This window comes from Macaca mulatta, chromosome 16, assembly GCF_049350105.2.
Source record: "Macaca mulatta isolate MMU2019108-1 chromosome 16, T2T-MMU8v2.0, whole genome shotgun sequence".
Classification (NCBI taxonomy): domain Eukaryota; kingdom Metazoa; phylum Chordata; class Mammalia; order Primates; family Cercopithecidae; genus Macaca; species Macaca mulatta.
In genome coordinates this window covers 17,114,363-17,141,544 of record NC_133421.1, presented here as the reverse complement: position 1 = coordinate 17,141,544, position 27,182 = coordinate 17,114,363, and the positions used below count along the sequence as shown (strand labels likewise).

The following is a 27,182-nucleotide window of genomic DNA, read 5'->3' as shown; positions in this document are numbered from 1 at the left end:
GACATGCAGTACATAATTTACTCTTCAAGGAAAAAACATGTTTTACAACTTGAGTTTATCTGCCTAGTGACCTTGTAGCTGCACAGCTGGAGAAACAGGGTCTTCACAATGCCTGGGAAAGGGAGAGATAAGGCTCACTGGCCACAGACAAACAGGCAGTTAATTTTTAAAGGACTTCAGCTCTTTCTCTTCCTCAAGGGGAATTGGGTTTTCTTACATACAATGAGTTTTTGGTTACACGTTCTTGGATTTATTTTAATTCCTGTTCCAATAGAACTGGACCTGAGGCAGCTAGGAATAGGATGCATGTTTCTGACCCTGGCCAGGATCAGAAAGCAGGAAACCTCTCCTGAGGGTCTTCAGCAGTGGAAGAGGGCAGTCAGGACAGGGACAGTGAGGAAACATTACATCGCTAAAAACAGCTACTTATGCGTATTCTATGCATGGTTGAAAATAAACAGCGCTGCTCTGGAATGAATTTGTAAAGTCTTCTGTGCCTTCCAACTCTGAGTAGTCACTAGGTCTCTTGGATTTCTGAAAAGTCCTAGTCAGTGACAAGAAACATCCCTGTGTTTATCTAGTTTGATCCAAATCCTGTAGAACTCACCCCAGAGGTGCAGAGCCATAGGGAGTATAATATCTTGGAACCATCCTAATGCCTAATCCCTGGGGCTAGCTGGATCTGACCCCTCCCCCTCCATCCGATCTCTCTCTCTTCCATTCTCCTTCCAAATCTATTTGAGTTCAAATGTATCTGATTAAATAATCCCGGGGAAAACTGTAGAAAGCTCTAGGATACAGAATTTGGGGTCCAGGTACCCTGGAACAATCCTGGATTCCTTCGTATCCATTTGCAAACGCTAGGTACACTGTGTATCCCCATCCAGGGGTCATGCCTCACAGCTCCTTTCTTCTAAGGAACTAGAGGCTTCCAGTCTCATGCCCTGACCATGTGTTATAGGCTGAATTGCATCTCTTTCTCCTACAAATGTGTATGTTGAAATCCTTGCCCTTAGTACCTCAGATGTGACTGTATTTGGAGAGAAAGTCTTTAAACAGGCAATTGAGGGTGGGCCATAATCTAGTCTCACTGGTGTCCTTAAGAGGAGATGAGGACACAGATGTGTACAAAGGGAAGACCATGGAAGACACGGGAGAAGCCACCTGCAAACCAAGGAGAGAGGCCTCAGAAGAAAGCAGCCCTGCCAATGACTTGATCCAGCTTCTAGAACTGTGAGGAAATGCATTTCTGTTGTTGAAGCCAGCCAGTGTATGGTTCTTTGCTATGGAAGCCCTGGCAAACTCATACACCATGTGTCTTAGTGTGTTTGTGTTGCTGTAAAGGAATACGTGAGGGGGTGGGGGTAATGTATAAAGAAAAGAGATCTTTTGGCTTTTTGCCAGGCTGTACAAGAAGCATGGTGCTGGCATCTGCTTCTGGTGAGGGCCTCAGGCCGCTTCCATCCTCAGGGGAAAGGGTAGGGGAGCTGGAGTGGGCAGGTCACATAGAGAGAGAGGAAGCAAGAGAGGGGGTGATGCCAGGCTCTTTTTAACAATCAGATCTCATGGCAGCTAATATTAATAGAACGAGAACTCACTCATCACTGTGGGGATGGCCCCGAGCCATTCATGAGGGATCTACCCCCATGACCCAAACACCTCCCACCAGGCCCCACCTCCAGTATTGGGGATCAAATCTCAACATGAGGTTTATGGGAACAAATGTCCCAACTATAACACATGTCTAGGAATGTTTTGTTAAGTGGGCAAAAGGGCTATTAACCTGAAGGGGCTGAATGGAGCATTCTGTGGAAGGAGACAAGTCTTCCCTGACCCTCCTGATCTCCACTGAGTACTCTCGTGACATTCATCTCCTGGAGTTCGACGGACATTACTGGAATGTTCAGGAAGATAATGTGGAAAGGTCAGCATCAGAAGCATGCATCCTGGCTGGGCACGGTGGCTCATACCTGTAATCTAAGCACTTTGGGAGGCGGAGGCAGGCAGATCACCTGAGAATAAGGGTTTGAGACCAGCCTGGCCAACACAGAAACACTGTCTCTACTAATAATACAAAAATGAGCCAGGTGTGGTGGCAGGCGGCTATAATCCCAGCTACTCAGGAGATCCAGACAATCCTGGCTAACACAGTGAAACCCTGTCTCTACTAAAAATACTAAAAATACAAAAAAATTAGCCAGGCGTGGTGGCGGGCACCTATAGTCCCAGCTACTCGGGAGGCTGAGGCAGGAGAATGGTGTGAACCTGGGAAGCAGAGCTTGCAGTGAGCCAAGATCACGCCACTGCACTCCAGCCTGGGTGACAGAGTGAGACTCTGTCTCATAAATAAATAGGCCGGGCGCGGTGACTCACGCCTATAATCTCAGCACTTTGGGAGGCTGAGGCGGGTGGATCACAAGGTCAGGAGATCGAGACCATCTGGCGAACACGGTGAAACCCCATCTCTCCTAAAAATACAAAAAGTTAGCCGGGTGTGGTGGCGGGTGCCTGTAGTCCCAGCTACTCGGGAGGCCCAGGCAGGAAAATGGTGTGAACCTGGGAGGCGGAGCTTGCAGTGAGCCGAGATCGCGCCCCTGCACTCCAGACTGGACGACAGAGCCAGACTCTGTCTCAAAAATAAATAAATAAAATGAAAACAAAAGTATATAGCTTGTCAGACCACACAAAGTCACACAGGCTTATAACAGAGCTCAGGAATCTCCAGTCCTTTCCAGAGCAGGCACAGAGACACGTGGTCTTCAGCAGAGCCTATAGGGTACAGATGATTCACATAAGAAGTTTCAGGGCTGGACCTGGGGAGGAAGCCTGAGCCTGAGCCGGCTGTCCTGAGCCTGAGTAATCTAGCTGCCTTGTCGTCATCACATCTGGCTGCCATCCAATGCCAGGACACAGTAATGAGAGACTGAGCTTCCTCTGGGAGGGAGGAAACAGTTAAAATCTTGCAGCAGCTGCAATCATCTAGGCGTGGTTCTCTTGTCTGACTTGGGCTGCACAGATCCTGGGCCAAGGGACAGAAGAAAGACAGCCCAGGAGCAGAGCCTCCCAGATGGCTGAATTGGATCTGATGGCTCCAGGGCCACTGCCCGGGGCCACTGCTCAGCCCCCAGCCCTTCTCAGCCCAGACTCTGTGTCGGCCAGCCCAGTGGAAGAAGAGGACATGGGCTCCTCAGAGAAGCTTGGCAGGGAGACAGAGGAACAGGACAGCGACTCTGCAGAACAGGGGGATCCTGCTGGTGAGGGGAAGGAGGTCCTGTGTGACTTCTGCCTTGATGACACCAGAAGAGTGAAGGCGGTGAAGTCCTGTCTAACCTGCATGGTGAATTACTGTGAAGAGCACTTGCAGCCACATCAGGTGAACATGAAACTGCAAAGCCACCTGCTGACCGAGCCAGTGAAGGACCACAACTGGCGGTACTGCCCTGCCCACCATAGCCCACTGTCTGCCTTCTGCTGCCCTGATCAGCAGTGCATCTGCCAGGAATGTTGCCAGGAGCACAGTGGCCACACCATAGTCTCCCTGGATGCAGCCCGCAGGGATAAGGGGGTGAGTGCTTGGGGTCCATTCATCCATTTGGGAGAGGGTGGTGGGGGATGGTATGCCTGGCTGGCTGCAGCTGCTGGGTCCACTGACACCACTACTATGCGCTGAGCATACCTGAAACAGACGTTAGTCTCAGCGTCTGCCTGCTGGGTCAGTGTAAATATACATTGCACTTGGTTTTGGAAACTGTGGAGTAGGTTGCTCTGTCCCCATCTCTGTCCCACTGTCTCTGTGCGATCTCTGTCTGTGTCGCTGTCTCCTCCTGCTTGCTAGTTTCCTGCTGTGCCTTATACAGCTTTTGGTGATGTGTGTTTGGGTGGAGGGCGCGGAAGTTGTGGGGCTTAGGACGGTGATATGTCCCTCTGGCTGGATCTGCATGGCACATCCATTATCAATTAATGAAATAAAACCTTGGCAGAAATTCAAGAGAAAAGAACAACTCTTTCTCCTAGTTTCTCTTTTTCTCTTTACCCCAAACAAGAGAGCAGTAGAACGGACCCCTCTGGAGATAACAGGAAATCTAAGAGCTTGAAAAGCGCTAAGATAGCAGAGAATTTGAAACTTAGGTCCAGATATAATGTCACAGGTGGCTGAGGGAAAATAAAAGTTCCTCACCAGATGGAGGTATCAGGAGAGACTAAGAAACATCGTGCTCATAGCCTGTCGTTTTTATTTCCATCAGATAAGGAAACTGTTTCTAGAACAACTCGTTTTTCTTTGCCCTAAAGCTAGATCCTCCAGAAGTTCCTGGAAATTGGTTTGGCACTTTATATGCTTTTTTTCTTCTACTTTGACTTTCAGCGAACACTTTTAGTTTTCAGTCGGGAAGTGTAGTTGACGTTTGTCCCACATTTCTTACATTCATCATCAAGGAAGTTCCCTGTTGACACTGCGTGCAGATGGCAGACCTATGGCCATTTCTTGGCAAATGTTCCCTGGCATCAAAGGAAAGAGGTTTCTGGGAAAGGGGGTCTACTTGCCAGGGCCCCTCCTCTCTGCCAATCCCTAGACATCGATTTTAGCTGGTGCTAGTGGGATTGTTCTGGAAACCTCTGTATTCCAGATGCCAATGAGTCACCGTTTCCGGCCCGGGAAGCCACTTGCCAAATTGTTTCCAGTGTTTCCAGGGTAGGGAGTGTCCCATCTGGAGGACAGGTAGATCAAAGGACAAAGCTCCATAGAGTTGAGGAAAACAGCCTTCACTGAGTATTGCCATGTGCTAAATGCTTTTTGTGGATTTTCTCACCCAATCTTCAAATAACTATGAAGTTATCTCATATCCTCATTATCTCCACCACACTTGTCCAAGCTCATAGTCGACTAAGTCACAGTGAGGAATGGAAGCCTCTGGGAAGCCATCCTACTGGAGAGACACGAAGAAAGGACACAAAAATCACAACATTATACTCTTTTTTTTGCACCAAAACCTGCCACACATATACAAGAATGTTATTATTTTTAACTGGAAAAGTGATGCATGAAGATGTTAAACAATAATCTCCACCAGCTGGGTGTGGTGGCTCACGCCTGTAATCCCAGCACTTTGGGAGGCCGAGGAGGGCGGATCACGAGGTCAGGAGATCGAGACCATCCTGGCTAACACAGTGAAACTCCGTCTTTACTAAAAATACAAAAAATTAGCTGGGCATGGTGGCACACGTCTGTAGTCCCAGCTACTAGGGAGGCTGACGTAGGAGAATCACTTGAACCCGGGAGGCAGAGGTTGCAGCGAGCCAGTGTCAGGCCACTGCACTGCAGCCTGGTGACAGAGGGAGACTCTGTCTCAAAAAATAATAATAATAATAGCAATCTCCACCAAACAGTGCAATCGAATTTACTAGGAAAGGAGGGTCCCCAGTCCATCCCAGATCACCAAACCTCCCTTTTCTCCTCAAAGACTAATACTGTCTACACTTTCTTGTTTCCTTGAAGAAATGTTCTATGCCTGTACCAACAGAGATACAATGTAAATTTTAAATATAGGGCACCTAATGTATTACAGAGACATGGGGTAATTGCAATTCCGAGCAGGAGGAGTTGTGTAGAGCACACACAGAACTCTGAATTCAGACATCCTAGGAGATAAACGTATAAGGTAAAATGAGGACAACTGAGGAATGGGCTTCAGGGCAGTTTGGGGCTGAGAAGCAACATGGCTTTAGGTACAGTGCTAAAGCCCCATTCCCCAGACCCCTCTGCTTTCTGGTCTGCTTAAAAGAGTTTTTGTCCTTCCCATCCTGTGTCCTTGTTTTCAGCTCGGAGAGCAAGTTTACTCTGTAAGTGTAGCCACACTCTAGGTGGCTTGTCCAAATCTTAGAAGCCAAAAGTTTTCTTGCAAGGAGCCCAGGAGACCAGCCTAGAAGACACAGTACATTGATGAGGCTAAAGCCTCCACCAGGGTGATTTTGAAAGTCATCAGACATAACTAAGGCTCCGGAAGCCCAATAGTCCTTTCAGCTAGCCCAGGCCTGCTGGAGTTACTCGCTGAAGGTCACTTTGGGTCGTGTGAAGGGCTAATTACTCAGGCAGTCATCCTGTGTATAGGAAACTGCAAACAGCAGGGTCAGCCATGAAGACACAAAGTGGCTGAGATCCTGCTTAGGGTCCACAGAACGACTCATTTCTCAGTTAACCAAGTGAGCCCTTTCTGAAGTTCCTATGGTTTCTAGCCACATTGGTGGGCAGACACTGTGTGCTTTGAGAAGTGGGTGTTCTTTGATTGTCTTTTCTCTCCTGTTGAGCTTCCAGAGCCCAGCTGTTTTTCATGGGGACCTCAGCACTTCCCTTTGACCCAGCCCAGCATCTCCAGGCCCCTTTGGCTTTTTTTTTTTTTTTTTTTTTTTTTTTTAAGACGGAGTCTTGCTCTGTCGCCCAGGCTAGAGTGCAGTGGCATGATCTCTGCTCACTGCAAGCTCTGCCTCCCGGGTTCATGCTATTCTCCTGCCTCAGCCTCCCCAGTAACTGGGACTACAGGAGCCCGCCACCACGCCTGACTAATTTTTTGTATATTTAGTAGAGACGGGGTTTCACTGTGTTAGCCAGGACGGTCTCGATCTCCTGACCTGGTGTTCCGCCCACCTCTGCCTCCCAAAGTGCTGGGATTACAGGCGTGAGCCACCGTGCCCAGCCGCCCCTTTGGTTTTAAAAGCAGCTGGTCTTGCCTGCTGGCTGCCAAGTCTTCTCACCTTCTCTGAATCTCAGGCTTGCTATGTGGAAATGAGATCGTGTGTGTGTGTGAGTGTGTGTGTGTGTGTGTGTGTGTATGGGAAATCTGGACTCCTTCTATGACTGCCTTTCCTGTTTGTTCTGATCCATGAAGCAGGTATGGTTCTTTCGTGTTCCTCAACCATATCAAATGTTACTAAGTGCTTCCTATTGCTAAGTGCTGGGCTGCACTGTCTCGCCTCCAGGAGCTTGGACTCTAATCAGGAAGCCAAGATACACACCGTAACTCCACGGGGTACCTAGAGGCTGGCACAGTGCAATTACTGTACCTTTGGAGCCAACCCTGGGAGTGAGGTCAGGGCAGGTTCCTAAAGCAGGAAGACCTGAGCTGAGCCTTGTCCTAGATCTTTGGAGAGCATTAATGCCAGGCCATGACACCGAACCTCTGCTTCAGTCCCAGAAAGTTCAGGGCTGGATGCTGACTGCGGACACAGTCTCCATGGTGAGCAGGAGCCAAGTATCTAGAGCCAAAAGTATCCATGCTCATTTGGGGAGCAGTTAACTGGCATCACTCACAGCCTGTTTGCTGGCAGCCGAAAGGTGGATGATATGTGTATGTGGCCACTTGGGAAAGGAATTACTTGGGCTGGGAGCAGAGGCTCACACCTGTAATCCCAGCACTTTTGGAGGCCGAGGCAGGTGGATCGCCTGAGGTCAGGAGTTCGAGACCAGCCTGACTAACATGGTGAAACCTTGTCTCTACTGAAAAAATACAAAAATTAGGCCGGACACGGTGGCTCACACCTATAATCCCAGCACTCTGGGAGGCCGAGGCAGGCGGATCACGAGGCCAGGAGATCGAGACCATCCTGGCTAACACGGTGAAACCCCGTCTCTACTAAAAATACAAAAAATTAGCCGGGCATGGTGGCAGGTGCCTGTAGTCCCAGCTACTCGGGAGGCTGAGGCAGGAGAATGGCATGAACCCGGGAGGCAGAGCTTGCAGTGAGCTGAGATCGCGCCACTGCACTCCAGCCTGAGAGACAGAGTGAGACTCTGTCTCAAATAATAATAATATAATAATAATAATAATAATAATAAGTATTCACATAGTTCAGAGAACTACTGGAAAAGAAAGCCATGAAGGCATCATTTAGTTAGAATCCAGCCCTCTGAGATGGTGAAAGCTAAGGTATGATAATGTCTGCAACTTACTTTTATATTGTTGGCCCCTCTCTCCCAAAAGGTAAATATGACAAATATTACAAATTTTTGAGTGGGCATGGTGGCTCATGCCTGCGATTCCAGCACTTTGGTAGGCCGAGGTGGGCAGAACACGAGGTCAGGAGATTGAGACCATCCTGGCCAACATAGTGAAACCCCGTCTCTAATAAATACAAAAAAAATTAGCCGAGCGTGGTGGTGCATGCCTGTATTCCCAGCTACTTGGGAGGCTGAGGCAGGAGAATTGTTTGAATCAGGGAGTCGGAGGTGCAGGGAGCCAAGATCGTGCCACAACACTCCAGCCTGGCAACAGAGTAAGACTCCATCTCAAAAATTAAAAAAATAAAAAAAAGAAGAAGATAATATATTGTCATTTGCAGTTGATAAGACTGTCTACATAGAAAAACGAACTATTGGCCAGGCACGGTGGCTCACGCCTGTAATCCCAGCACTTTGGGAGGCCGAGGCGGTTGGATCATGAGGCCAGGAGATCGAGACCATCCTGGCTAACATGGTGAATCCCCACCTCTACTAAAAATATGAAAAACTAGCCGGGCATGGTGGTGGGCGCCTGTAGTCCCAGCTACTGGGGAGGCTGAGGCAGGAGAATGGCATGAACCCGGGATGCGGAGCTTGCAGTGAGCTGAAATTGCGCCTCTGCGCTCTAACCTGGGCGACAGAGTGAGACTCCGTCTCAAAAAAAAAATATTAGCTGGGCACAGTGGCGGGTGCCTGTAATCCCAGCTACTCAGGAGGCTGAAGCAGGAGAATCGCTTGAACCTGGGAGGCAGAGGTTGCAGTGAGCTGAGATTGTGCCATTGTGCTCCAGCCTGGGTGACAGCAAGACTCCATCTCAAAAAAAAAAAAAAGAATTTCTTTCAGCCATTTTGAGGAATGCCCAGGACTCAGTATCACATAACTTGGTTTTTCTTATTCTCCCAGGCTGTAAGTATTTTGAGATGGGGGAGTGTGTGTCTTATGTGACTGAGCTGGCATGTACTGTATGTACTATGGTGAATTCTGACCAGCTGACCAAGGAATGCAGTCAGCATCCAGGTGAACGCTAGCGCTGCCTTCTCTAGAAGGGCGAACCCTGCGTGCTTGGAATACAAAGGAAATGGCACAGTCTGGGATGTTCTTCTCTCTTCTCACTCCCCCTGTTCTTCCTATTTTTCATCTCTAACATGACCTGGCTGTCACTCTCTGTGTGCCACCTTTGCCCTGTAGTAGAAGGAACCCTTCTGTTAGCATATTGATGTAGTCTTGCACCAGATAAGAAGCTAAATGACTTGAATGGCTTGATAAAGCCCATGTGGCCAGGAAGTGGCCGGTCGCATAATATTCTGGACTCTAAATAGTGTGCCTTTGACACGTTTGTCATTGTCTTGCTGAAGCAGGCAGAGCTGTCTGTGCCCTGCCTTCCAGAGCTTTCTGTGCTCATGGGCACCACAGTCCTGCCTCTGGGCAGGGCCCACCCTTACCTGAGATGTGTGTGTGGCTGACCTCTTGGGAAACCCTGAAGCCAGAGTCGGAGGCACCCCATCATTTTCTAGGAACGGGAATAACTGGAGAAACAAGTCTTGCAAAGTGGCTCCACCTTTTGAGGTAACTGGGAGTGCCTTTTCTTGGGGTGACTCACTCAGGAGGGTCCCCGATTGTGTGCTTAAGGAGTCCTTTTCTCTCCTTTTATGGTAGTCTGCAAATAGCAGAGAGAAGCCCCTTTCTCTGGATGCTCCCTGGGTGCCTCCCTATGGCCCTGCTGCTGCCGACTGCTTTAACACATTCTTCTGTCCCTTCTGTTGAGATGCCGTGTTGTAGGAGCCTGTTGCTAGGGTGTGTTCTGTTGTGTCTTCCACCACCTTTAAACAAGCAGCTCATGTTCTTTTCTCTCCCCTGGAATGGATCACTGTGTAAGCCTTTTTCATAGGTTAAGAATCCAGGATTGCCCCCAAATAGGCCAGACCCACCCCCACTCCCCACTCTCAGGCATCAGGTCTCAGGTGTCAAGGGTGAAAGGTCACTGGGGCCCCCTCAGCTCCACTCTGAGTGACCTGGAGCCTAAGCAAACATTTCCTGCCTTCTGCAGTGTCCTGGAGAGGCGAGTCCTCTGCCTGCAGCAACTTCCCTCCCCCGGGGCGCCTGGAATTCCCCGCCTCCGCCGTCTTCAGTGGAGAATGGAGAGACAGTTTATGCCCTCTGAGTTCTATTAGGGCATAATGACTGGCAGCTTTAAATGCATATGGAAGCTATTAAAAGCAGTGAAAGCTATTCTTTTTTTTTTTTTTTTTCTTTTTCTGTATTGCCCTTGTGGAAGTAGGAAAGTGACAGGGTCTTTGAAGTTCGCAAAGGCTTAAGTGCACCTTGGCACACATCTTGGTGGAAGGTGTTTAGTGCATCCCAGGAGGCAAGATTGAAGCTGAGGCCAAAGCAGGCAAACCCGAGGTTCTTGGGCAGGCACTTGCCTGGGCTAGAAGGTCTGGCTCTGCCTTCGAATACAGAACATGAATGCAAAGCAGCCATGGTAGCAGGAGTAATAATGATGATGATGACGATGCTGGCACCCACTGACATTTATGGAGCTCATTAATAATGTCCCTGGTACTATACAAAGTCCTTATTGACATACGTTATCTCATTAGTCCATTCTTTCCTAATCCTATGAAGCAAACACTTTACTGATCCCCATCTCACAGGTGAAGAAATGGAAGTTTAGAGATATTAAGTTCTGGAATAAACAGGCCAGGCATGGTGGCTCACACCTGTAATCCCAACACTTTGGGAGGCTGAGGTGGGCCGATCACGAGGTCGGGAGTTCGAGACCAGTGTGGCCAACATAGTGAAACCCTGTCTCTACTAAAAATACAAAAGTTAGCTGGATGTGGCGGTGTGCACCTGTAATCCCAGCTACTCAGGAGGCTGAGGCAGGAGAATCGCGTGAACTCGGGAGGTGGTGGTTGTAGTGAGCCAAGATTGCGCCATTGCACTCCAGCCTGGGTGACAGTGTGAGACTCCGTCTTAAAAAAAAAAAGAAAAAGAAACTTAGGTTTGGTCTCTGCCCCCATTTCCTGGCACCCAACAGCTCTTAGAACCCCCAGATTCTGAAGTGATAAGCGTCTGAATGCCGATGAGATGACTGGGTGACTGAGGGGGCTCCCGAGAGCCTCAGGATGGGGGCTAGTTGCCAAGGGAGCCAACCCTATGATTAAAGGGTTTGACTTCCAGCCCCATCTCCCCAGTCTCCTCCAGGGAGGGAAGTGAGGCTAAAGGTTGAGAGGCTCACCAATGACCAATGATATAATCAATCATGCCTGCATGATGAAGCCTCCATATAAACCCAAAAAGCGTCAGGCACGGTGGTTCACACCTGTAATCCCAGCACTTTGGGAGGCTGGGGTGACAGGCAGATGAGTTCAGGAGTTCGAGACCAGCCTGACCAATATGGTAAAACCCTGTCACTACTAAAAATACAAAAAAAATTATCCAGGTGTGGTAGCACATGCCTGTAGTCCCAGCTCCTTGGGAGGCTGAGGCAGGAGAATTGCTTGAACCCAGGAGACAGAGGTTGCAATGAGTCGAGATCGCACCACTGCACTCCAGCCTGGGAGACAGAGCGAGACTCCATCTCAAAATAAATAAACAAACAAACAAACCCAAAAGGCTGGGCTTCTGGGAGCTTCTGGATTGCTGAAGGAGTGGAAGTCCCTGGAGGGTGTGCACCCTGCACCTGGAGAGGGCATGGAGGTGTCACTTCCCTCCCACATCCCTTGCCCTGTGCATCTCTTCCATCTCCAAGTAGGGAGTGTCAGAATTGAGTTACATTTTAGGACACCCAGCTGATGTTGGAGAATGGCTTTGTGCAAGTGTTCTGTGTTGTGTGAGTATAAGACAAAGAAAGTTTGTTTTTCCTATTCATAAGTAAATTTGCCCAAATTCTCAACTGCTAAGTAAAAAAAATGTGGACTTCCCACCTGGCCATCTGGCTCCAACCCTGCACTGCCTATGAGGCTCTTGTGGGGTCAGCCTGGGCTCAACTCCATTGATGAACTTGGAAACACGACTTGATTGTGTCACCTGTACATTTGAAATAATAATCATGTTTACCTGTGTTGACAAAAGGAGTCAAACTCTGTAAAATATTTGAAGATATTCATCCTGAGCCAAATATGGGAGACCAATGGGAGACCCTGAGAACATGTGCCCAAGGTGGTTGGGGTACAGCCTCGTATACGTTTTAGGGAGACATGAGACATCAATCAAATATATGTAAGATGTAATTTGGTTTGGCCTGGGATGGTGGGACAACTGGAAGCCAGGGCTTCCAGGTCATAAGTAAATTCAAAGATTTTCTGATTGGCAGTTGGTTGAAAGAGTCAAGTTATTGTCTAAAGACTTAGGAATGTCTGAGTTAAGATAAGAGGTGGTGGAAACCAAGGTTTTATTGTGTGGGTAAAGCCTCCAGGGAGGAGGTTTTGGAGAGAACAGATTGTAAATGTTTCTTATCAGACTGAAGGAGTCTGCTGTATCAGTAATTCCAAAAGGGAGGAGGTTATAATGAGCCATGTCTGACCCCCCTTCCCATCATGGCCTGAACTACTTTTTCAGGTTAACTTTGGAATGCCCTTTGCTGAGAGGAAGAATTCATTCAGATTGTTGGGGGTCTTAGGACTTTATTTCTGGTTTACAGCTAGTATGGGTATGGCAAGGATGGTGTGGGGTAATCCACAAAATGCTTGAAATGGTGAGCAGCATGGCATATGTGCTCACTGTATTTTTGCTGACTCATGCTGACTGCAGCCCCAGGAGGGCATGGGCTCACCGCTGACTCCTCATGCCTCCCGGCTGGTTTCTGAGATCAACCACAGAGGTTAAACTTCATTCCAGGGAAGAAGGGCGGGGATGTCAGAGCCGGAGAATGCCTGGGTCCTTCTCTATGCATTGGGCTCCTTCCTCCTTAATTCTCTGCTTTCCACTTTTTAGGCTGAACTCCAGTGTACCCAGTTAGACTTGGAGCGGAAACTCAAGTTGAATGAAAATGCCATCTCCAGGCTCCAGGCCAACCAAAAGTCTGTTCTGGTAAGACCAGCCTGGGTCAGCCAGGCCCTTCTGGGGGTGTGGGACATGGTACTGCATGCCTAGCCTCCATTCCTGTAGGTTCCTCGGGGTTTCTCCGCACAAGAGAATTGTAGATACAGTTGACTACACCATGGGGTAGCCTCACCTTGATGTCAAGATTTGTTATGAAATTAGTTTAAGTTTTAAACCTGGCAAGTGATTTGCTTTTTAATAATATAAATTAGAACCAAGATGAATCCTATAATAACAACATTCTTATTTCTACATTTGCATATGCTGTCTGGACAGGGTGTATGTGTGTGCGGGGCTGGGTGTTTAGTCAGAGGTCCAGAAATTATATGTAATCTTGGCTTCTTCCATTATATGAGTCTCACCAGTCCTAGGACCTGGCAACTGGAAAAAAGGAGTTGAGAACTCAGGATTAGTGATGGTATTTGAGAAGGCCATGGTGTGCCAGGCTAAGTAGGCAGTAAGTGGTCTTCAGGTGGACTCTGAGGAGTTCTGCAAATGCCTCTCATCAGTGGCAAGCCAGTAACCACCACTCAGAAGAAAATGCAAAACAGGCTGGGCGCAGCGGCTCACACCTGTAATTCCAACACTTTGAGAGGCTGAGGCGGGCGGATCACTTGAGGTCAGGAGTTCGAGACCAGTCTGGCCAACATGGTGAAACCCCGACTCTACAAAAAAATACAAAAATTCGCCAGGCATGGTGGTGCGCGCCTGTAGTCCCAGTTACTCAGGAGACTGAGGTAGCAGAATTGCTTGAATCCAGGAGGCGGAGGCTGCCGTGAGCCAATTTTGCACCACTGCACTCCAGCCTGGGTAACAGAGTGAGACTCTGTTTCAAAAAAAAGAGAGAGAGAATGCAAAACACCTACCCTATGGAAGTGAATCAGCATTGTCATCTTTATATCCTGAGAATGAATGATTCCATCCATCCTCCATCCATCCATTCGTCTACCCCTAATGCATGTATTCATTTCAACTTAAATTTTCACCTCCTGCGTGTTTACGACCAACTAGCTACTGAAGGATGAAACACCTCTTTCTTACTCACAATATTTTATTAAAGGAAGAAAGAGAATTATCCCTTTAAAGCCATATAAATCTTCAGAGATAATGGATTTCCAGGCTCAAGATAACCTGTAGAACCACATGGAGGGTCTTGTGTTTCCCAGCTCTTTAATTTTCAGACACTTTGATCCCTCCTCAGTTCTCATAAGTACATGACGACCAGGGGAGGTAGTTATTACAATAGCTACCATGCACAAGGGGCATGAAGATGACAAGACTTATCTAGGGCTATCTAGATTGATGGAACGGGAGAACCTAGAGTTGTTGCTCCCTTGACCTAGGAATGACTCAGTATATTGACAGGCATGTACACCACCCTCAAATCTTTAAACCATTACCTGCTGGCTCCTTGGATGTGTTGAGGCCTCTCCTGTGTGTACTATTTCTGCTTTAGTAATGCAGTAAGTAATGCCCTTTGCACATTACATTTACATGCAAGAAAGAAGTGTTTCTCAATGGGAAGGTTTAGGAATGAGAGGCCAGGCCATAGCAGAAGTCAATCTCAATCCACCAATATCATCTGACGCCTCCCTTCCACCATCCTGCCTCAGGATGGCCTCAGTTGGGGCTGGGGGTGAGGATTTGGATGCTGAGTTTGTCTTTAGTCTCATGCCTCTTAGTCTTGTGCTATCTGCTTCTATGAGGAACCTATGGGTCTTAATTGTAGACGGGATTCTGCTCCTTTCCCACAACATCCTCATGCTGGTTCCCATGCTGTGTCCTGCTCCTGCTTTCTGGAGGTGATCGGGAGTGGGCAGTGCGGGCAGGGAGTACTCTGTGGCCTCTGTGAGTCGTAGAGCCTGGACACCTGGAGCCTGAGTGGACATGAAGGGTGAGTAAGCCGGGGAACTAGGACACATTAGCTAACACAGAGTCTGGATCAAACACTACCACCGCTATCTGCCCCTGCTCTCCCCAATGGTTATAAGCAAAACTCTCCTGTCTCCTGAGGTAGATTTCTTCATCGTTGCTTCTTTGCCGTATGGAAATGTAATTTGACTTTTAGATTTGAATCCAGTCGTGATTAATATCTCAGGATTTATAGTATTTACAGTGTCAAGGAGGCAACACCTGTAAACAGTTGGTTCAGAAATTGCTGGGAGGCTTGGCCTCTTTCCCTCTTGGTCGCCCGCTCAGCAGCAGCCTGTGTATTTAGTCCATTATGGGCATAGGATGTTCCCCTAACTGGTGCCCACAGTGGACAAGGGGCTAGGCCCTGTCTCTCGTCGGGTCTTGGGAGAGGGCCGAACTTAAAGGTCCTTCCCTGCAACGTCCCCCACAGCCACAGCTCATGGGCTGAAAGAAAGCTCAGCTGAACTCCTCGTGTGCCTCCCCAGCTCGTCCTAGTGAATGTGCCAGGGCCCAGAGGGAGAGGTCAGGCTGTGCCAGCTAGGTGCTATACTGCAGACACATGGATCCCCAACCCTGGGCCCTACTTCGAGGCAGTGTGGAATGGTGGTCAAAGGGATGGACTCCAGAGACCAACAGTCTGGGTTCAAACCTTGGCTGTGTGATCTTGGGCAAATCAGTCCATTTATCACTGTCTCAGTTTCCTTATTTAAGAAATAGAGACCCTAATAGTACCTACCTTTTAGGGTTGCCAGGAGAACAGTGCCTGGCACATAGTAAGAACTTACTACATGTTGGTTGTTTTTATGATTATTGTTATATAATTAGAAGAGTGACCAGGCTGGCAGCAGAGGGTCCTCATTCCCAGGAGAGTGGCAAGAGGGAGAGAGGTAAAGTGTCAGAGGGCTGCAGAGCCTACGCCTGGCAGAGCCCCAGGCAGCAGGTTTGCCACCTGGGGGGCCTTGGTGGGGCCCAGGTAGCTTTCCTGGATCTCAGGTCTTCACTCTTCAGACAGTGCTCTGAGCCTCCCATCCACAGTCCAGAGCCCATTCTCTGCCTGCCTCCTTCTCCACTATTGTCCCTACCTACAGTCTCTCTGAGCAGCTGGTTCAGGTGCTGCTATTCTCCTACCAAGGGTGAGGGCCAGCCCTGAACAACAGGGCTCTGGTTTCCCAAATCACCTCTCCTGCTGCCCTGGCTTCTCAACACCATCACCTGTCTAAAAGCTTTTCTTGGTGTGGACTGGAAGAATTTGGATAAAGTCTACCATCCCCACTCTTCCTTAATCCTGTTACCACAGTTTATTTGCTCCCAGCTCTGTCCAGCTACCTAACCTCAAGGAAGCCAACAGGTAATAGAAAAGTTGGCATAAAAATGAGAATGTAGGCCGGACGTGGTGGCTCACACCTGTAATCCCAGCACTTTGGGAGGCCAAGGCAGGCAAATTGCTTGAGACCAGGAGTTTGAGACCAGCCTGGGCAACATAGTAAGATCCTATCACTACAAAAAATACAAAAATTAGTTGGGCATGAAGGTATGCACCTATGGTCTCAGCTACTTGGGAGGCTGAGGTGGGAGGATCATTTGAGCTTGGGAGGTCAAAGCTGCAGTGAGCCGAGATTGTGCCACACCAACCTGGCAACAGAGGAGACTTTGTCTCAAAAAAAAAAAAAAAAAAAAAAAAAGAGAGAGAGACAGAGAATGTAGGGAGATTGTCTGTGTCTTCCCACCATCCCCCTCCAGTAGGGATACCCCTTGCTTTCTTTGCCCTGCTTATTCTTCCCTTTGCCACCAGACTGAAGACTGATCAGAGACCAGTCATTCTCGTGGACTGAATTCCTGAGCCAGGCAGAAGACCTCCTATCTGGTGTCATCATTTTTTCTTCCCATCTCCCTCCAAACCTTTAGGCTCCCACCCAGCCTGGGCTCAGAATCCCATCTTTTCTGAGTCCTCTCCTTACTGTGCTCCCCTTTTTGATCCAGGTCTCATTCTCCTTCCCTCTCTCCTTCCTTGCCAGGGATGGGAGGTGCCCCTGGAGCCTCTGCCCAAGGATATACGCTATTTGACTCGCTTTGGAACCCTGATGTTCAGAGCTGGCCCTTAACATTGGGAGGAGAAAGAGAAAACAGCACTTGGAGGGGAGCTTAGAAAGTCTCAGATGGGATAGGACTGGAGTGCAGTGCCTCAATCTCGGCTCACTGCAAGCTCCGCCTCTCAGGTTCACGCCATTCTCCCGCCTCAGCCTCCCGAGTAGCTGGGACTACAGGGGCCCACCACCACGCCCAGCTAATTTTTTGTATTTGTAGTAGAGACGGGGTTTCACCGTGTTAGCCAGGATGGTCTCAATCTCCTGACTTCTGAGGTAGATTTCTTCATCGTTGCTTCTTTGCCGTATGGAAATGTAATTTGACTTTTAGATTTGAATCCAGTCGTGATTAATATCTCAGGATTAGGCGGACCTGGTGATCCGCCCGCCTCGGCCTCCTAAAGTGCTGGGATTACAGGCATGAGCAGCCACCACGCCCGGCCGTCTGCACCAGTTCTCAAGAATACCAGAGAAGAGGAAACCTTCAGAATTTGGAAGGATGTTGTAAACATGATATTGGTCGGAGGCATTCACAGAGGATGCTAACCATGCAAGAGTCCACATGCATATGCCCTATCGTTCAAACCCTTAATGTTTCTCACATGAGTTTTCTTTTATGTTTTATTTGAATGTCACATTCTGTTCTGCATATACATGCTTGTCCTGGAATTGCTTGGGTGCCATGGTCATCTACACCGTAAACATTTTGTGGTGATTCTGTATAGAGACAGTATCATCTTAGATGTGCATTTGGCTCTGATGGACTCAGTGTTCAGTTTAACCAGGCATAATGAAATGCTAACTCATGCTGATTATACAAAAAAAAAAAAGCCAAATTCTTTACCTCTTGAAATATAACTATCAAGTAGACTGAGTACACGCATTGCTCTGGTAGGAAAATCAATTTCGGAAACTTGATTAACAATCCCAGAGTGTCAGGATTGTGAGGGATCTCAGGGGTCATAGAGGAATTCACTCTCTCATCAAATGGATGAGGAGACCAAGTTAACAAGTAAATCCTTTTTCCAGGAACCTGGAATTCACATGAGAATAAAGGATTCCTTTTACAATAGGGAACTGCTCCCTAGTATATGTTTCTCAAGCTGACATTTCTGTATGTTGAGCTTCTATCAAGTTGGACGCCTCACTAAGAAGTGCTTGGCTGCCTTCCACCCCATCCCCCCACCAGGTGTCGGTGTCAGAGGTCAAAGCAGTGGCTGAAATGCAGTTTGGGGAACTCCTTGCTGCCGTGAGGAAGGCACAGGCCAATGTGATGCTCTTCTTAGAGGAGAAGGAGCAAGCCGCACTGAGCCAGGCTAACGGCATCAAGGCCCACCTGGAGTACAGGAGTGCCGAGATGGAGAAGAACAAGCAGGAGCTGGAGAGGATGGCGGCCATCAGCAACACTGTCCAGTTCCTGGAGGTATGGGGGGTGAGGGAGTGGCGGCATCCCACAGATGCCTCACGAAGCACCCTCGCTTTGCTAGGCCCATGGCCATCTGTGAATGGAACTGTTTTTTTGTTCAATGCTGTGCACAGGGCGCTGTGGGAACAGGGAGAAGCAGATTCTTCATTCAGCAGAGTATAGGAGGGGTAGGGAGGGAGGACTGCTCAGAGCAGGGAAGCTTGAAGCAGGTCCTGGAAGATGAGTCAGGTTCAATGTGCAGTATGTTCCAGGTAGAGGGAACAACATAGGCAAAGGCAGCGAGGTTTGAGGAAGCACAGCTGACTTGGGGAACCAAGGTACTTTAACAAGGGTGGAGCCTGGGGTGCTGGGTGCAGAGTGATGAGGCTGGCACGGCCAGGCAGGTGTCTGGCTGGGAAGGGCTTCAGATGGGAGAGGATGAGACTCAGTGAGTATGTTTTATAAACCGCTCCAGCAGTCCACTGCATGGAGGTTTGCTGGGTAGGGATGAGACTGGAGCCCTGCTGCTTTTCAGAGAGGGCTGTGGCTGGAGTAATTGAGGAAGGCTCAGAAGAGGAAATGCTTTTCATTACAGTATATCATTAGACATTAAACTGTAAGCCATTGGAACCAGGAAATACTTTTCATTACAGTGTATCATTAGAAATTAAAATGTAAGCCATTGGAACCAGATCTGAAGAACATGTAACCTTTCAGGGAAGGAACACTAGGTTGGGGGTAAACTACAACATCCTGAATCGGTCACTAAACAGGTCTGTAACAGCTCTTAACATCCCTGGGTCTCAAATTTCTCATTTATCAACAAGCCCACTGGAGTATATAATTCAGAAGCCTCCATCCAAGCTCTGATATTCTGAAATACAATTTTTTTATTGCTTCCATTTGTGAAAAAATTCTCTGCTAGTTACAAAAACAAATGTTTATTGTGAAAAACTTGGAAAATACAAAAAAAGAAGAAAAAAATTATCCATAATCCCAATACACAAATACAACATAATTAACTTTTGAATGAGTAAAAGAGAAGCAGAGAAAGACAGACAAAAACCCCAACAGAGTTTCTCTCTTTCTGTCAGTTTCTTTGCTTTTCAATATCAAAACACAAAGAAAATATGAACAATCATTTAATAACCATTTGGCTTCCCACCTCACAAGTTTCCCTTAAGATCTACCCAAAGAGTATACAAATTATTTCTCTTTTTTCCTTTTGTAACTTTATTTATTTATTTATGTTTTGTTTTTTGAGATGGAGTCTTGCTCTGTCACTCAGGCTGGAGTGCAGTGACGCGATCTTGGCTCACTGCAACCTCCTCCTCCCGGATACAAGCAATTCTCTGTCTCAGCCTCCCCAGTAGCTGGGATTACAGGCGCCTGCCACCACGCCTGGCTAAGTTTTTTTCTTTATTTTTAGTTGAGACGGGATTTTACCATCTTGGCCAGGCTGGTCTCAAACTCCTGACCTTGTGATCCACCTGCCTCGGCCTCCCAAAGTGCTGGGATTGCAGGCGTGAGCCACCGTGCCCAGCCTGTAACTTTATTTTTAACATAAAAGACTTTAATACATATAACATAAATTTTAGTATAAGATAACTTACTTATTGGCCAGGCACGGTGGCTCACGCCTATAATCCCAGCACTTTGGGAGGCCATGGCTGGCAGATCATGAGGTCAGGAGTTTGAGACCAGCCTGACCAACATGGTGAAACTCTGTCTCTACTAAAAATAAAAAAAATTAGCCAGGCACGGTGGCACGCACCTGTAGTCCCAGCCACTCGAGAGGCTGAGGCAGGAGAATCGCTTGAACCCGAGAGGCAGAGGTTGCAGTGAGCTGAGATTGCGCCATTGCACTCTAGCCTAGGTGACAAAGCAAGACTATGTCTCAAAAAAAAAAAAAAAGATAACATTTATTTTGGCAAAAGATAACATTTCCCCCAAAATTGTTGGTTAGGCATTCAAAACAACATTTATTAAATAACTTATCCTTCTCCCACTGATTTAAAATGCTCCTTTGTCATGTACAGTATATAGCATTAAAATGTTGAATTACCCTTTTCAATTTTCTGGTTTTGATTTCCATGGCTCTATCTAATCATTTTCATATAACTGTTTTCATTACTATGTTTTCTGCTATACCTGGTCTGCTCTTTAATGCTTCAGTTGTAGCTGAAGTTTGATACTATGTTATATCTGAAAGCATCTTTCCTGATCACACGTTGTTTTGAAACTTACATGAAACTATGTGATTATCTGTGTGAAGACACTTTCCAAATACTAAAGCAAGGTACAAGAATTACAGGAATTTATGCATTGGATGAAATTGACAAGGAAGAGGCAGCACTCCTGCCTGAGAGCTCCTCCATTTTCTACCATGGCTTGTGTTTGAATTGTCAAAAAACAAGTATTGACGGAATTAACAAAGCAAGAATGTCTTTATTTTTTGGTCCCCAGTCTGGACTATGTATTGGAGCTCTTCATGGCCATCTAGTACATCTTGATTTTTTTTTTTTTTTTTTTTTTTTTTTTTTTTGAGACGGAGTCTCGCTCTGTCGCCCAGGCTGGAGTGCAGTGGCCGGATCTCAGCTCACTGCAAGCTCCGCCTCCCGGGTTCACGCCATTCTCCTGCCTCAGCCTCCCGAGTAGCTGGGACTATAGGCGCCCGCCACCTCGCCCGGCTAGTTTTTTGTATTTTTTAGTAGAGACGGGGTTTCACTGTGTTAGCCAGGATGGTCTCGATCTCCTGACCTCGTGATCCACCCGTCTCGGCCTCCCAAAGTGCTGGGATTACAGGCTTGAGCCACCGCGCCCGGCCTCATCTTGATTTTTAAAAGCCCACTTTCTCACTTAGTTTTTTAAAATCCCACTTATTCTGAGGGTCTAGCAGCTAGAAAAGTGCTTTCTATTTTGTTAGACCCCAAGCTTGACACTTTACATGTACTTTCTTTGTCAAGGACACGTTACTGTCAGCCCATTTGACAGATGCAAAAAGTGACTTAATGAGGAGAGAAGCCTAAGTTTAGAAATACAGAAACCACAGCAAGTTCTGCTGTTTCCTTTTCCGCAGGAGTACTGCAAGTTTAAGAACACTGAAGACATCACTTTCCCTAGTGTTTACATAGGGCTGAAGGATAAACTCTCCGGCATCCACAAAGTTATCACGGACTCCACTGTACACTTAATCCAGTTGCTGGAGAACTATAAGGAAAAGCTCCAGGAGTTTGCCAAGGAAGGTGAGATGCATTCTGGGCCATGGACTATAGTGGGTGTGTCTCTAGCAGTAGATGATGGGAAGGTGAGAGAGAGTCAGGGAAGGGAGGATGAAATCAGGGGAATGTCTCATTTTGTTTTCTTTTCTTGTGTGTGTGTGTGTGTGTGTGTGTGTGTGTGTGTGTGTGTGTGGTGTGTGAGACAGTGTGTTGCTCTGTCACCCAGGCTGGAGTACAATGGCGTGATCTTGGCTTACCGCAACCTCCACCTCCTGGGTTCAAGGGATTCTTCTGCCTCAGCCTCCCTAGTAGCTGGGATTACAGGCACCTGGCTAATTTTTGTATTTTTAGTAGAGACAGGGTTCCAACATGTTAGTCAGGCTGGTCTCGAACTCCTGACCTCAAATGATCCGCCCGCCGCGGCCTCCCAAAGTGCTGAGATTACAGGTGTAAGCCACTGCGCCCAGCCAAATGTCTCATTTTCAAAGCCATCCTTCAGACAGTGTGTGTTACTAATGGACTCTCATCTTGATGATTTTCTTTTACAGTTGAGACCCAGAGAAGGAGAATTAGTCATGCTTATATTATGCCATCAGCTGGCATTTCTATGACTAGCTTCCCAGGTTGCTGATGCCTATACTTTTAAGTTAAGTCCAAGACAGTCTGGATCACTTTTTCAGTGGTTTATGCCTTACCTATGAAAGAAATGTAGTCTATTGAGCATATTTCTGTGAAACATTTCTAGGCTTCAGTCCCTTCTTTCCCCAGGAAGTCCAGGGAAGGGTGGCTGGGAAGTCCTGATTTGCAGATTCTCCTGACCACCTGGACAGGTGTGCATTCACAACTCTCTGATTTTCTAGAGGAGTATGACATCAGAACTCAAGTGTCTGCCGTTGTTCAGCGTAAATATTGGACTTCCAAACCTGAGCCCAGCACCAGGGAACAGTTCCTCCAATGTAAGTTGTGAACAGCACCCCCTTCTCCATTGTTGATATCAGTGCAATGCTTTGCTAAGTAAGAACCGTCATCTCTCATCTAGGTTTCAGGTTCTTACAACTTCATGTCTATCCCTAAATCATATACTTCTTAAAATTTAATTTAAACAATTTTTTAACTTTTCATTTTGAAATAATATGAAACTTACAAAAATATTACAGAAATAGGACAAAGAATTCCCATATATCTTTCACTCAGTTTCTCCTAATGGTAACATGTTACATAACTACAATACATTGATCAAAACCAGGGAATTAACATTGCTACAATGCTATCAACTAATCTACAGAATTTATTCAGCTCTCACCAACTCTTTCATCAATGCCCTTTTTTCTGGCCCAAAGTCCAATCCAAGGTCACAGATGTTTCCATGTCTTCTTAGTCCCCTTCAATCTGGATCAGTCTTTCAATCCTTGTGTTTCATGACCATAGCACTTTGAAGAGTCCTGGCTAGTTACCTGGTGGTTCATTTCCATGTATGACTTGGCCAGAATTGCATAACTCATTGACCTGTCATTAAGTGGTATTGACTTGGTCCATTAGCATTTTTAAAACACTGCACAGTTGACCCTCGAACAAGGTGGGAGTTGGGATCCCAATCCCTCATATTGTTGAACATTCACCTGTAGCTTTTGATTCCTCAAGAACTTAACTAGTAATAGCCTTCTGTTAATTGACATAAACAGTCAAGACATATTTTGCACGTTTACATATATATATGTAGACATATATATGTATGTATGTATGTGTATTTTTTGAGAAAGGGTCCCACTCTATTGCTCAGGCTGAGGTGCAGTGGCTTGATCATGGCTCACTGCAGTCTTGACCTCCCACATTCAAGCAATCCTCCTCCCTCAGTCTCCTGAGTAGCCATAGGCACATGCCACCACATCTGGCTAATTTAAAGAAAAATTTTTTTAACAATTGTAGAGATGGAGCCTTGCTGTGTTGCCCAGGCTGGTCTCAAACTGTTGGCCTCAAGTGATTCTCCCATCTCAGCTTCCCGAAGTGTTGGCATAAGCCTCTGCACCCAGTGAGAACTTTTTAAGTTATGGAATTTTAAAAATAGCCTTTAATATGCTAATTCATTTGGCAAGCGTATACTGAGCATCTTCTCTGAGCTAGAGAAGAATCCCATGCAAAATGCAAAGCTCATAGATTAGAGGGAGGACAAGCGGGAAACAAATACTCACATGAATATATTATTACAAATGGGGAGGGGTGCCAAGTTTAAAAAGCCATGGTGCTCTGAGAGAGAGTGATTTAGAGTCACAAAGGGCCTCTTCAAGGACATGAACTTTCAGTTGTAGCCTGAATGGAGCAGTAGGAATCACCAGACTCAAGGTAGGGCGTGATCACATCTTGGAGGGAACAGGTTGTACCAAAGGCTCAAAGAGGATTGAGTGCTGAGTAGGTCTGAGATCAGCATGGTGGGAATGTAGCAATCAAGGGAGAGAGTCAGAGACACAAGAAAGGACCAGGGATGCGGGGCCTGGTAGGCCAGGGCGAGGGGTTCCTGCTTTATTGTAAGAGCAAGGGGCACCATGAAAGGGTTTTAAGCTGGAACAACATGACTGGCCTCAGCCTACCAGCTCTATTGTGGAGAAGCTCTTGAAGTGGGCAAGAGAGATCAGCGAATGACCAGTCAGGAACCCATGCACGAGTCCAAGTGAGATGAGTGTTGGCTTAGGTTGGGGGTAAAGCACGGGGCTGGAGAGAAGTGGTAGAATCCATAGGAGTTGCTGCTGCCTGTGTGTGTGGTGAGGATGGGGAATGAGGGTGAGGGCAAAACAAATGTCAAAAATGACATAGAGCTTGACTTAAGCAATGGGGTGCATGAGACCCTGTTATGCTTTGGGAGTGGGAGGAGAACAGGAGGGCATGTTTGAGAGTTCTTCATGCTCCATTTGATCCATTCATTCATTTTTAAGATGTTTTTCAAATATTTTGAAAAATGAATGAATGGATCAAATGTGGGTATAGGAGTACCTGCTTCCCCAAACACTTGGCAACACTGGGTAGGATAATGCCAGGCGTTCAATACATGTTTGTTGAATGAATGAATGAATGAGTAAATTAATATATTTCTTCATTCAGTTCATCAAATAATATCAATGTCAAGCAATTTGAGCTTCATAAGGGAAGGGAGTAGATGATTTGTGCTCTCTGTTTTCTGTTCTTCACTCACCTCTTTGCCTAGGGAAACAGCAGCCTGGGTAAATAGAGAACAGAGAAATGGATGTTTTCTCATATGTGCTTTGGAGCCCAGCTGGGTTTAAACTGTTCGTCTGAATCAGCTGTCAGTTCCTGAACCACTCTCCTGCCTTCTGTGTCTCCTCAGATGCTCATGACATCACGTTCGACCCGGACACAGCACACAGGTATCTCCGGCTGCAGGAGGACAACCGCAAGGTCACCAACACCACGCCCTGGGAGCACTCCTACCCGGACCTCCCCAGCAGGTTCCTGCACTGGCGGCAAGTGCTGTCCCAGCAGAGTCTGTACCTGCATAGGTACTATTTTGAGGTGGAGATCTTTGGGGCAGGCACCTACGTTGGTCTGACCTGCAAAGGCATCGACCGGAAAGGGGAGGAGCGCAACAGTTGCATTTCCGGAAACAACTTCTCCTGGAGCCTCCAATGGAATGGGAAGGAGTTCACAGCCTGGCACAGTGACATGGAGACCCCGCTTAAAGCCGGCCCTTTCCGGAGGCTCGGGGTCTATGTCGACTTCCCAGGAGGGATCCTTTCCTTCTATGGCGTAGAGCATGATGCCATGACTCTGGTTCACAAGTTTGCCTGCAAGTTTTCAGAGCCAGTCTATGCTGCCTTCTGGCTTTCCAAGAAGGAAAACGCCATCCGAATTGTAGATCTGGGAGAGGAACCCAAGAAGCCAGCACCATCCTTGGTGGAGACTATTCCCTAGACTCCAGGAGCCATATCCCAGACCTTTGCCAGCCACAGTGATGGAATTTGCATTTTAGGGTGATTTGGGGGCAGAAATAACTGCTGATGGTAGCTGGCTTTTGAAATCCTATGGGTCTCTGAATGAGAACATTCTCCAGCTGCTCTCTTTTGCTCCGTATGGTGCTGTTCTCTATACGTTTGTAGTAATTCTTTTTTTTTTTTTTTTTTTTTTTTTTTTGAGATGGAGTCTCGCACTGTCGCCCGGGCTGGAGTGCAGTGGTGCGATCTTGGCTCACTGTAATCTCCGCCTCCCAGGTTGAAGCAATTCTCCTGCCTCAGCCTCCCGAGTAGCTGGGATTATAGGCGCCCGCCACCACGCCCAGCTAATTTTTTGTATTTTTAGTAGAGACGGAGTTTGACCATGTTGGCCAGGCAGGTCTCAAACTCCTGACCTCGTGATTCACCTGCCTCAGCCTCCCAAAGTGCTGGGATTACAGGCGTGAGCCACCGCGCCCGGCCTGTTTGTAGTAATTTTTAGGCACCAAATCTCCCTCATTTTCTAGTGCCATTCTCCTGTCTGTTCAGATAAACGTCACACTGTGCCTCGAATGGATGGCCAGGAACCTTCAGAGTGGCTGAAAAGAATGCAGAGTTATCATGATAAATTGCTAACTTGTGTATTTCCTATGTGCTAGATACTGTCCTTGTGCTTTCTGCACGTTAACTCAGTCCTCACAGAACACCCGTTGGGTAGATGCTCATATCATCCTTTTTTTGCAGATGGAGAAACTGTCCGGGGCAGTTAGCTAATTTGTTCAAGGTCACTCTGGTCACATGGTGACTGAGTGACAGAGCTGGGATTCAAGTCTGGCTAGAATGACACTGGACTTTTAACCACCACATCATATTGTCTTCCTTATTACATCATGCACATTGTATGGAATAAAGTGCATAGCAGAGAAACTTCTTGAAGTTTGCAAATCCACACACATCTGACTCAGCCATCCCGCCATGCACTGGCTCACTGGCTCACTGGCTCACTGCCTCACACAGCAGCCCTTTCTATTTGGGGACAGCAAGGATTAGAAGAAATGTCTTAGCAGAGTCTTGAGTTTTAGTCCCTGTCACCTCTGAAAAGGGGTCCTACTCCTCTTCTCTAAAGTAACCTGGCGTATGTGGACTTGTGTGATTTCTCATTCAAAGAATGAGGTGCTTCAAGAACTGTCACGTAACCCCCACGCCCCAGATGTTCTTGTTTGCATATTAAATTTTCCACCTTCCTTTATGGTTCTCACTCCTTTCTCCCGATTATTTCATTCTTCTTTTGGCAGATGAGCTTCCTAAGATTAATCCCAAGCATTCATCAAGCCTTTAGGCAAATGGCAAACTGTCTTTAAATGAATTTGTGAGGCTATAACCTGAAGTCTCTGGTGGGATTCACCAGAAATATAAATTTTGAGTCTGTTCCTGTGACCTTTGTCAAGGCCATAGGAACTCTTTTTCTTCAGTCAGTCTGATTGGCCTGTCTCAAGAGTATATTACTTTAGCATAACTTGACTTGTTACCTATATTTATATCTAGGGATGTATACAGTGTAGGATTTAAAATGATTTTACTTTA

General features: G+C 47.1%; 1 protein-coding gene across 3 annotated transcripts; it reads left to right on the top strand.

Annotated features, from left to right (window-relative positions):
* Positions 1-680: 680 nt before the first annotated feature.
* Positions 681-26,856, top strand: TRIM16 (tripartite motif containing 16). 3 transcript variants are annotated; one of them, XM_015118637.3, is made up of 6 exons: positions 681-3,565; positions 12,929-13,024; positions 18,224-18,457; positions 21,519-21,684; positions 22,521-22,616; positions 24,998-26,856. In XM_015118637.3, exons 1-6 carry the CDS (start codon positions 3,068-3,070, stop codon positions 25,579-25,581), a joined length of 1,674 nt encoding a protein of 557 aa, XP_014974123.2. In that variant the 5' UTR covers positions 681-3,067; the 3' UTR covers positions 25,582-26,856. The 3 variants fall into 3 exon arrangements, with proteins under 3 accessions (XP_014974123.2, XP_077826519.1, XP_028691868.2); XM_077970393.1 differs by lacking the exon at positions 681-3,565 and adding an exon at positions 9,323-9,556; XM_028836035.2 differs by lacking the exons at positions 681-3,565; positions 12,929-13,024 and adding an exon at positions 14,809-14,930.
* Positions 26,857-27,182: the final 326 nt, after the last annotated feature.

Bases quoted from the DNA above. Each gene is read 5' to 3' on its own strand.
- TRIM16 (XM_015118637.3), top strand. From the start codon at position 3,068: ATGGCTGAATTGGATCTGATGGCTCCAGGGCCACTGCCCGGGGCCACT. The intron at 13,025-18,223 runs GTAAGACCAGCC...TCCCCCCACCAG, and splicing joins CCAACCAAAAGTCTGTTCTG to GTGTCGGTGTCAGAGGTCAA. The intron at 21,685-22,520 runs GTGAGATGCATT...CTGATTTTCTAG, and splicing joins CCAGGAGTTTGCCAAGGAAG to AGGAGTATGACATCAGAACT.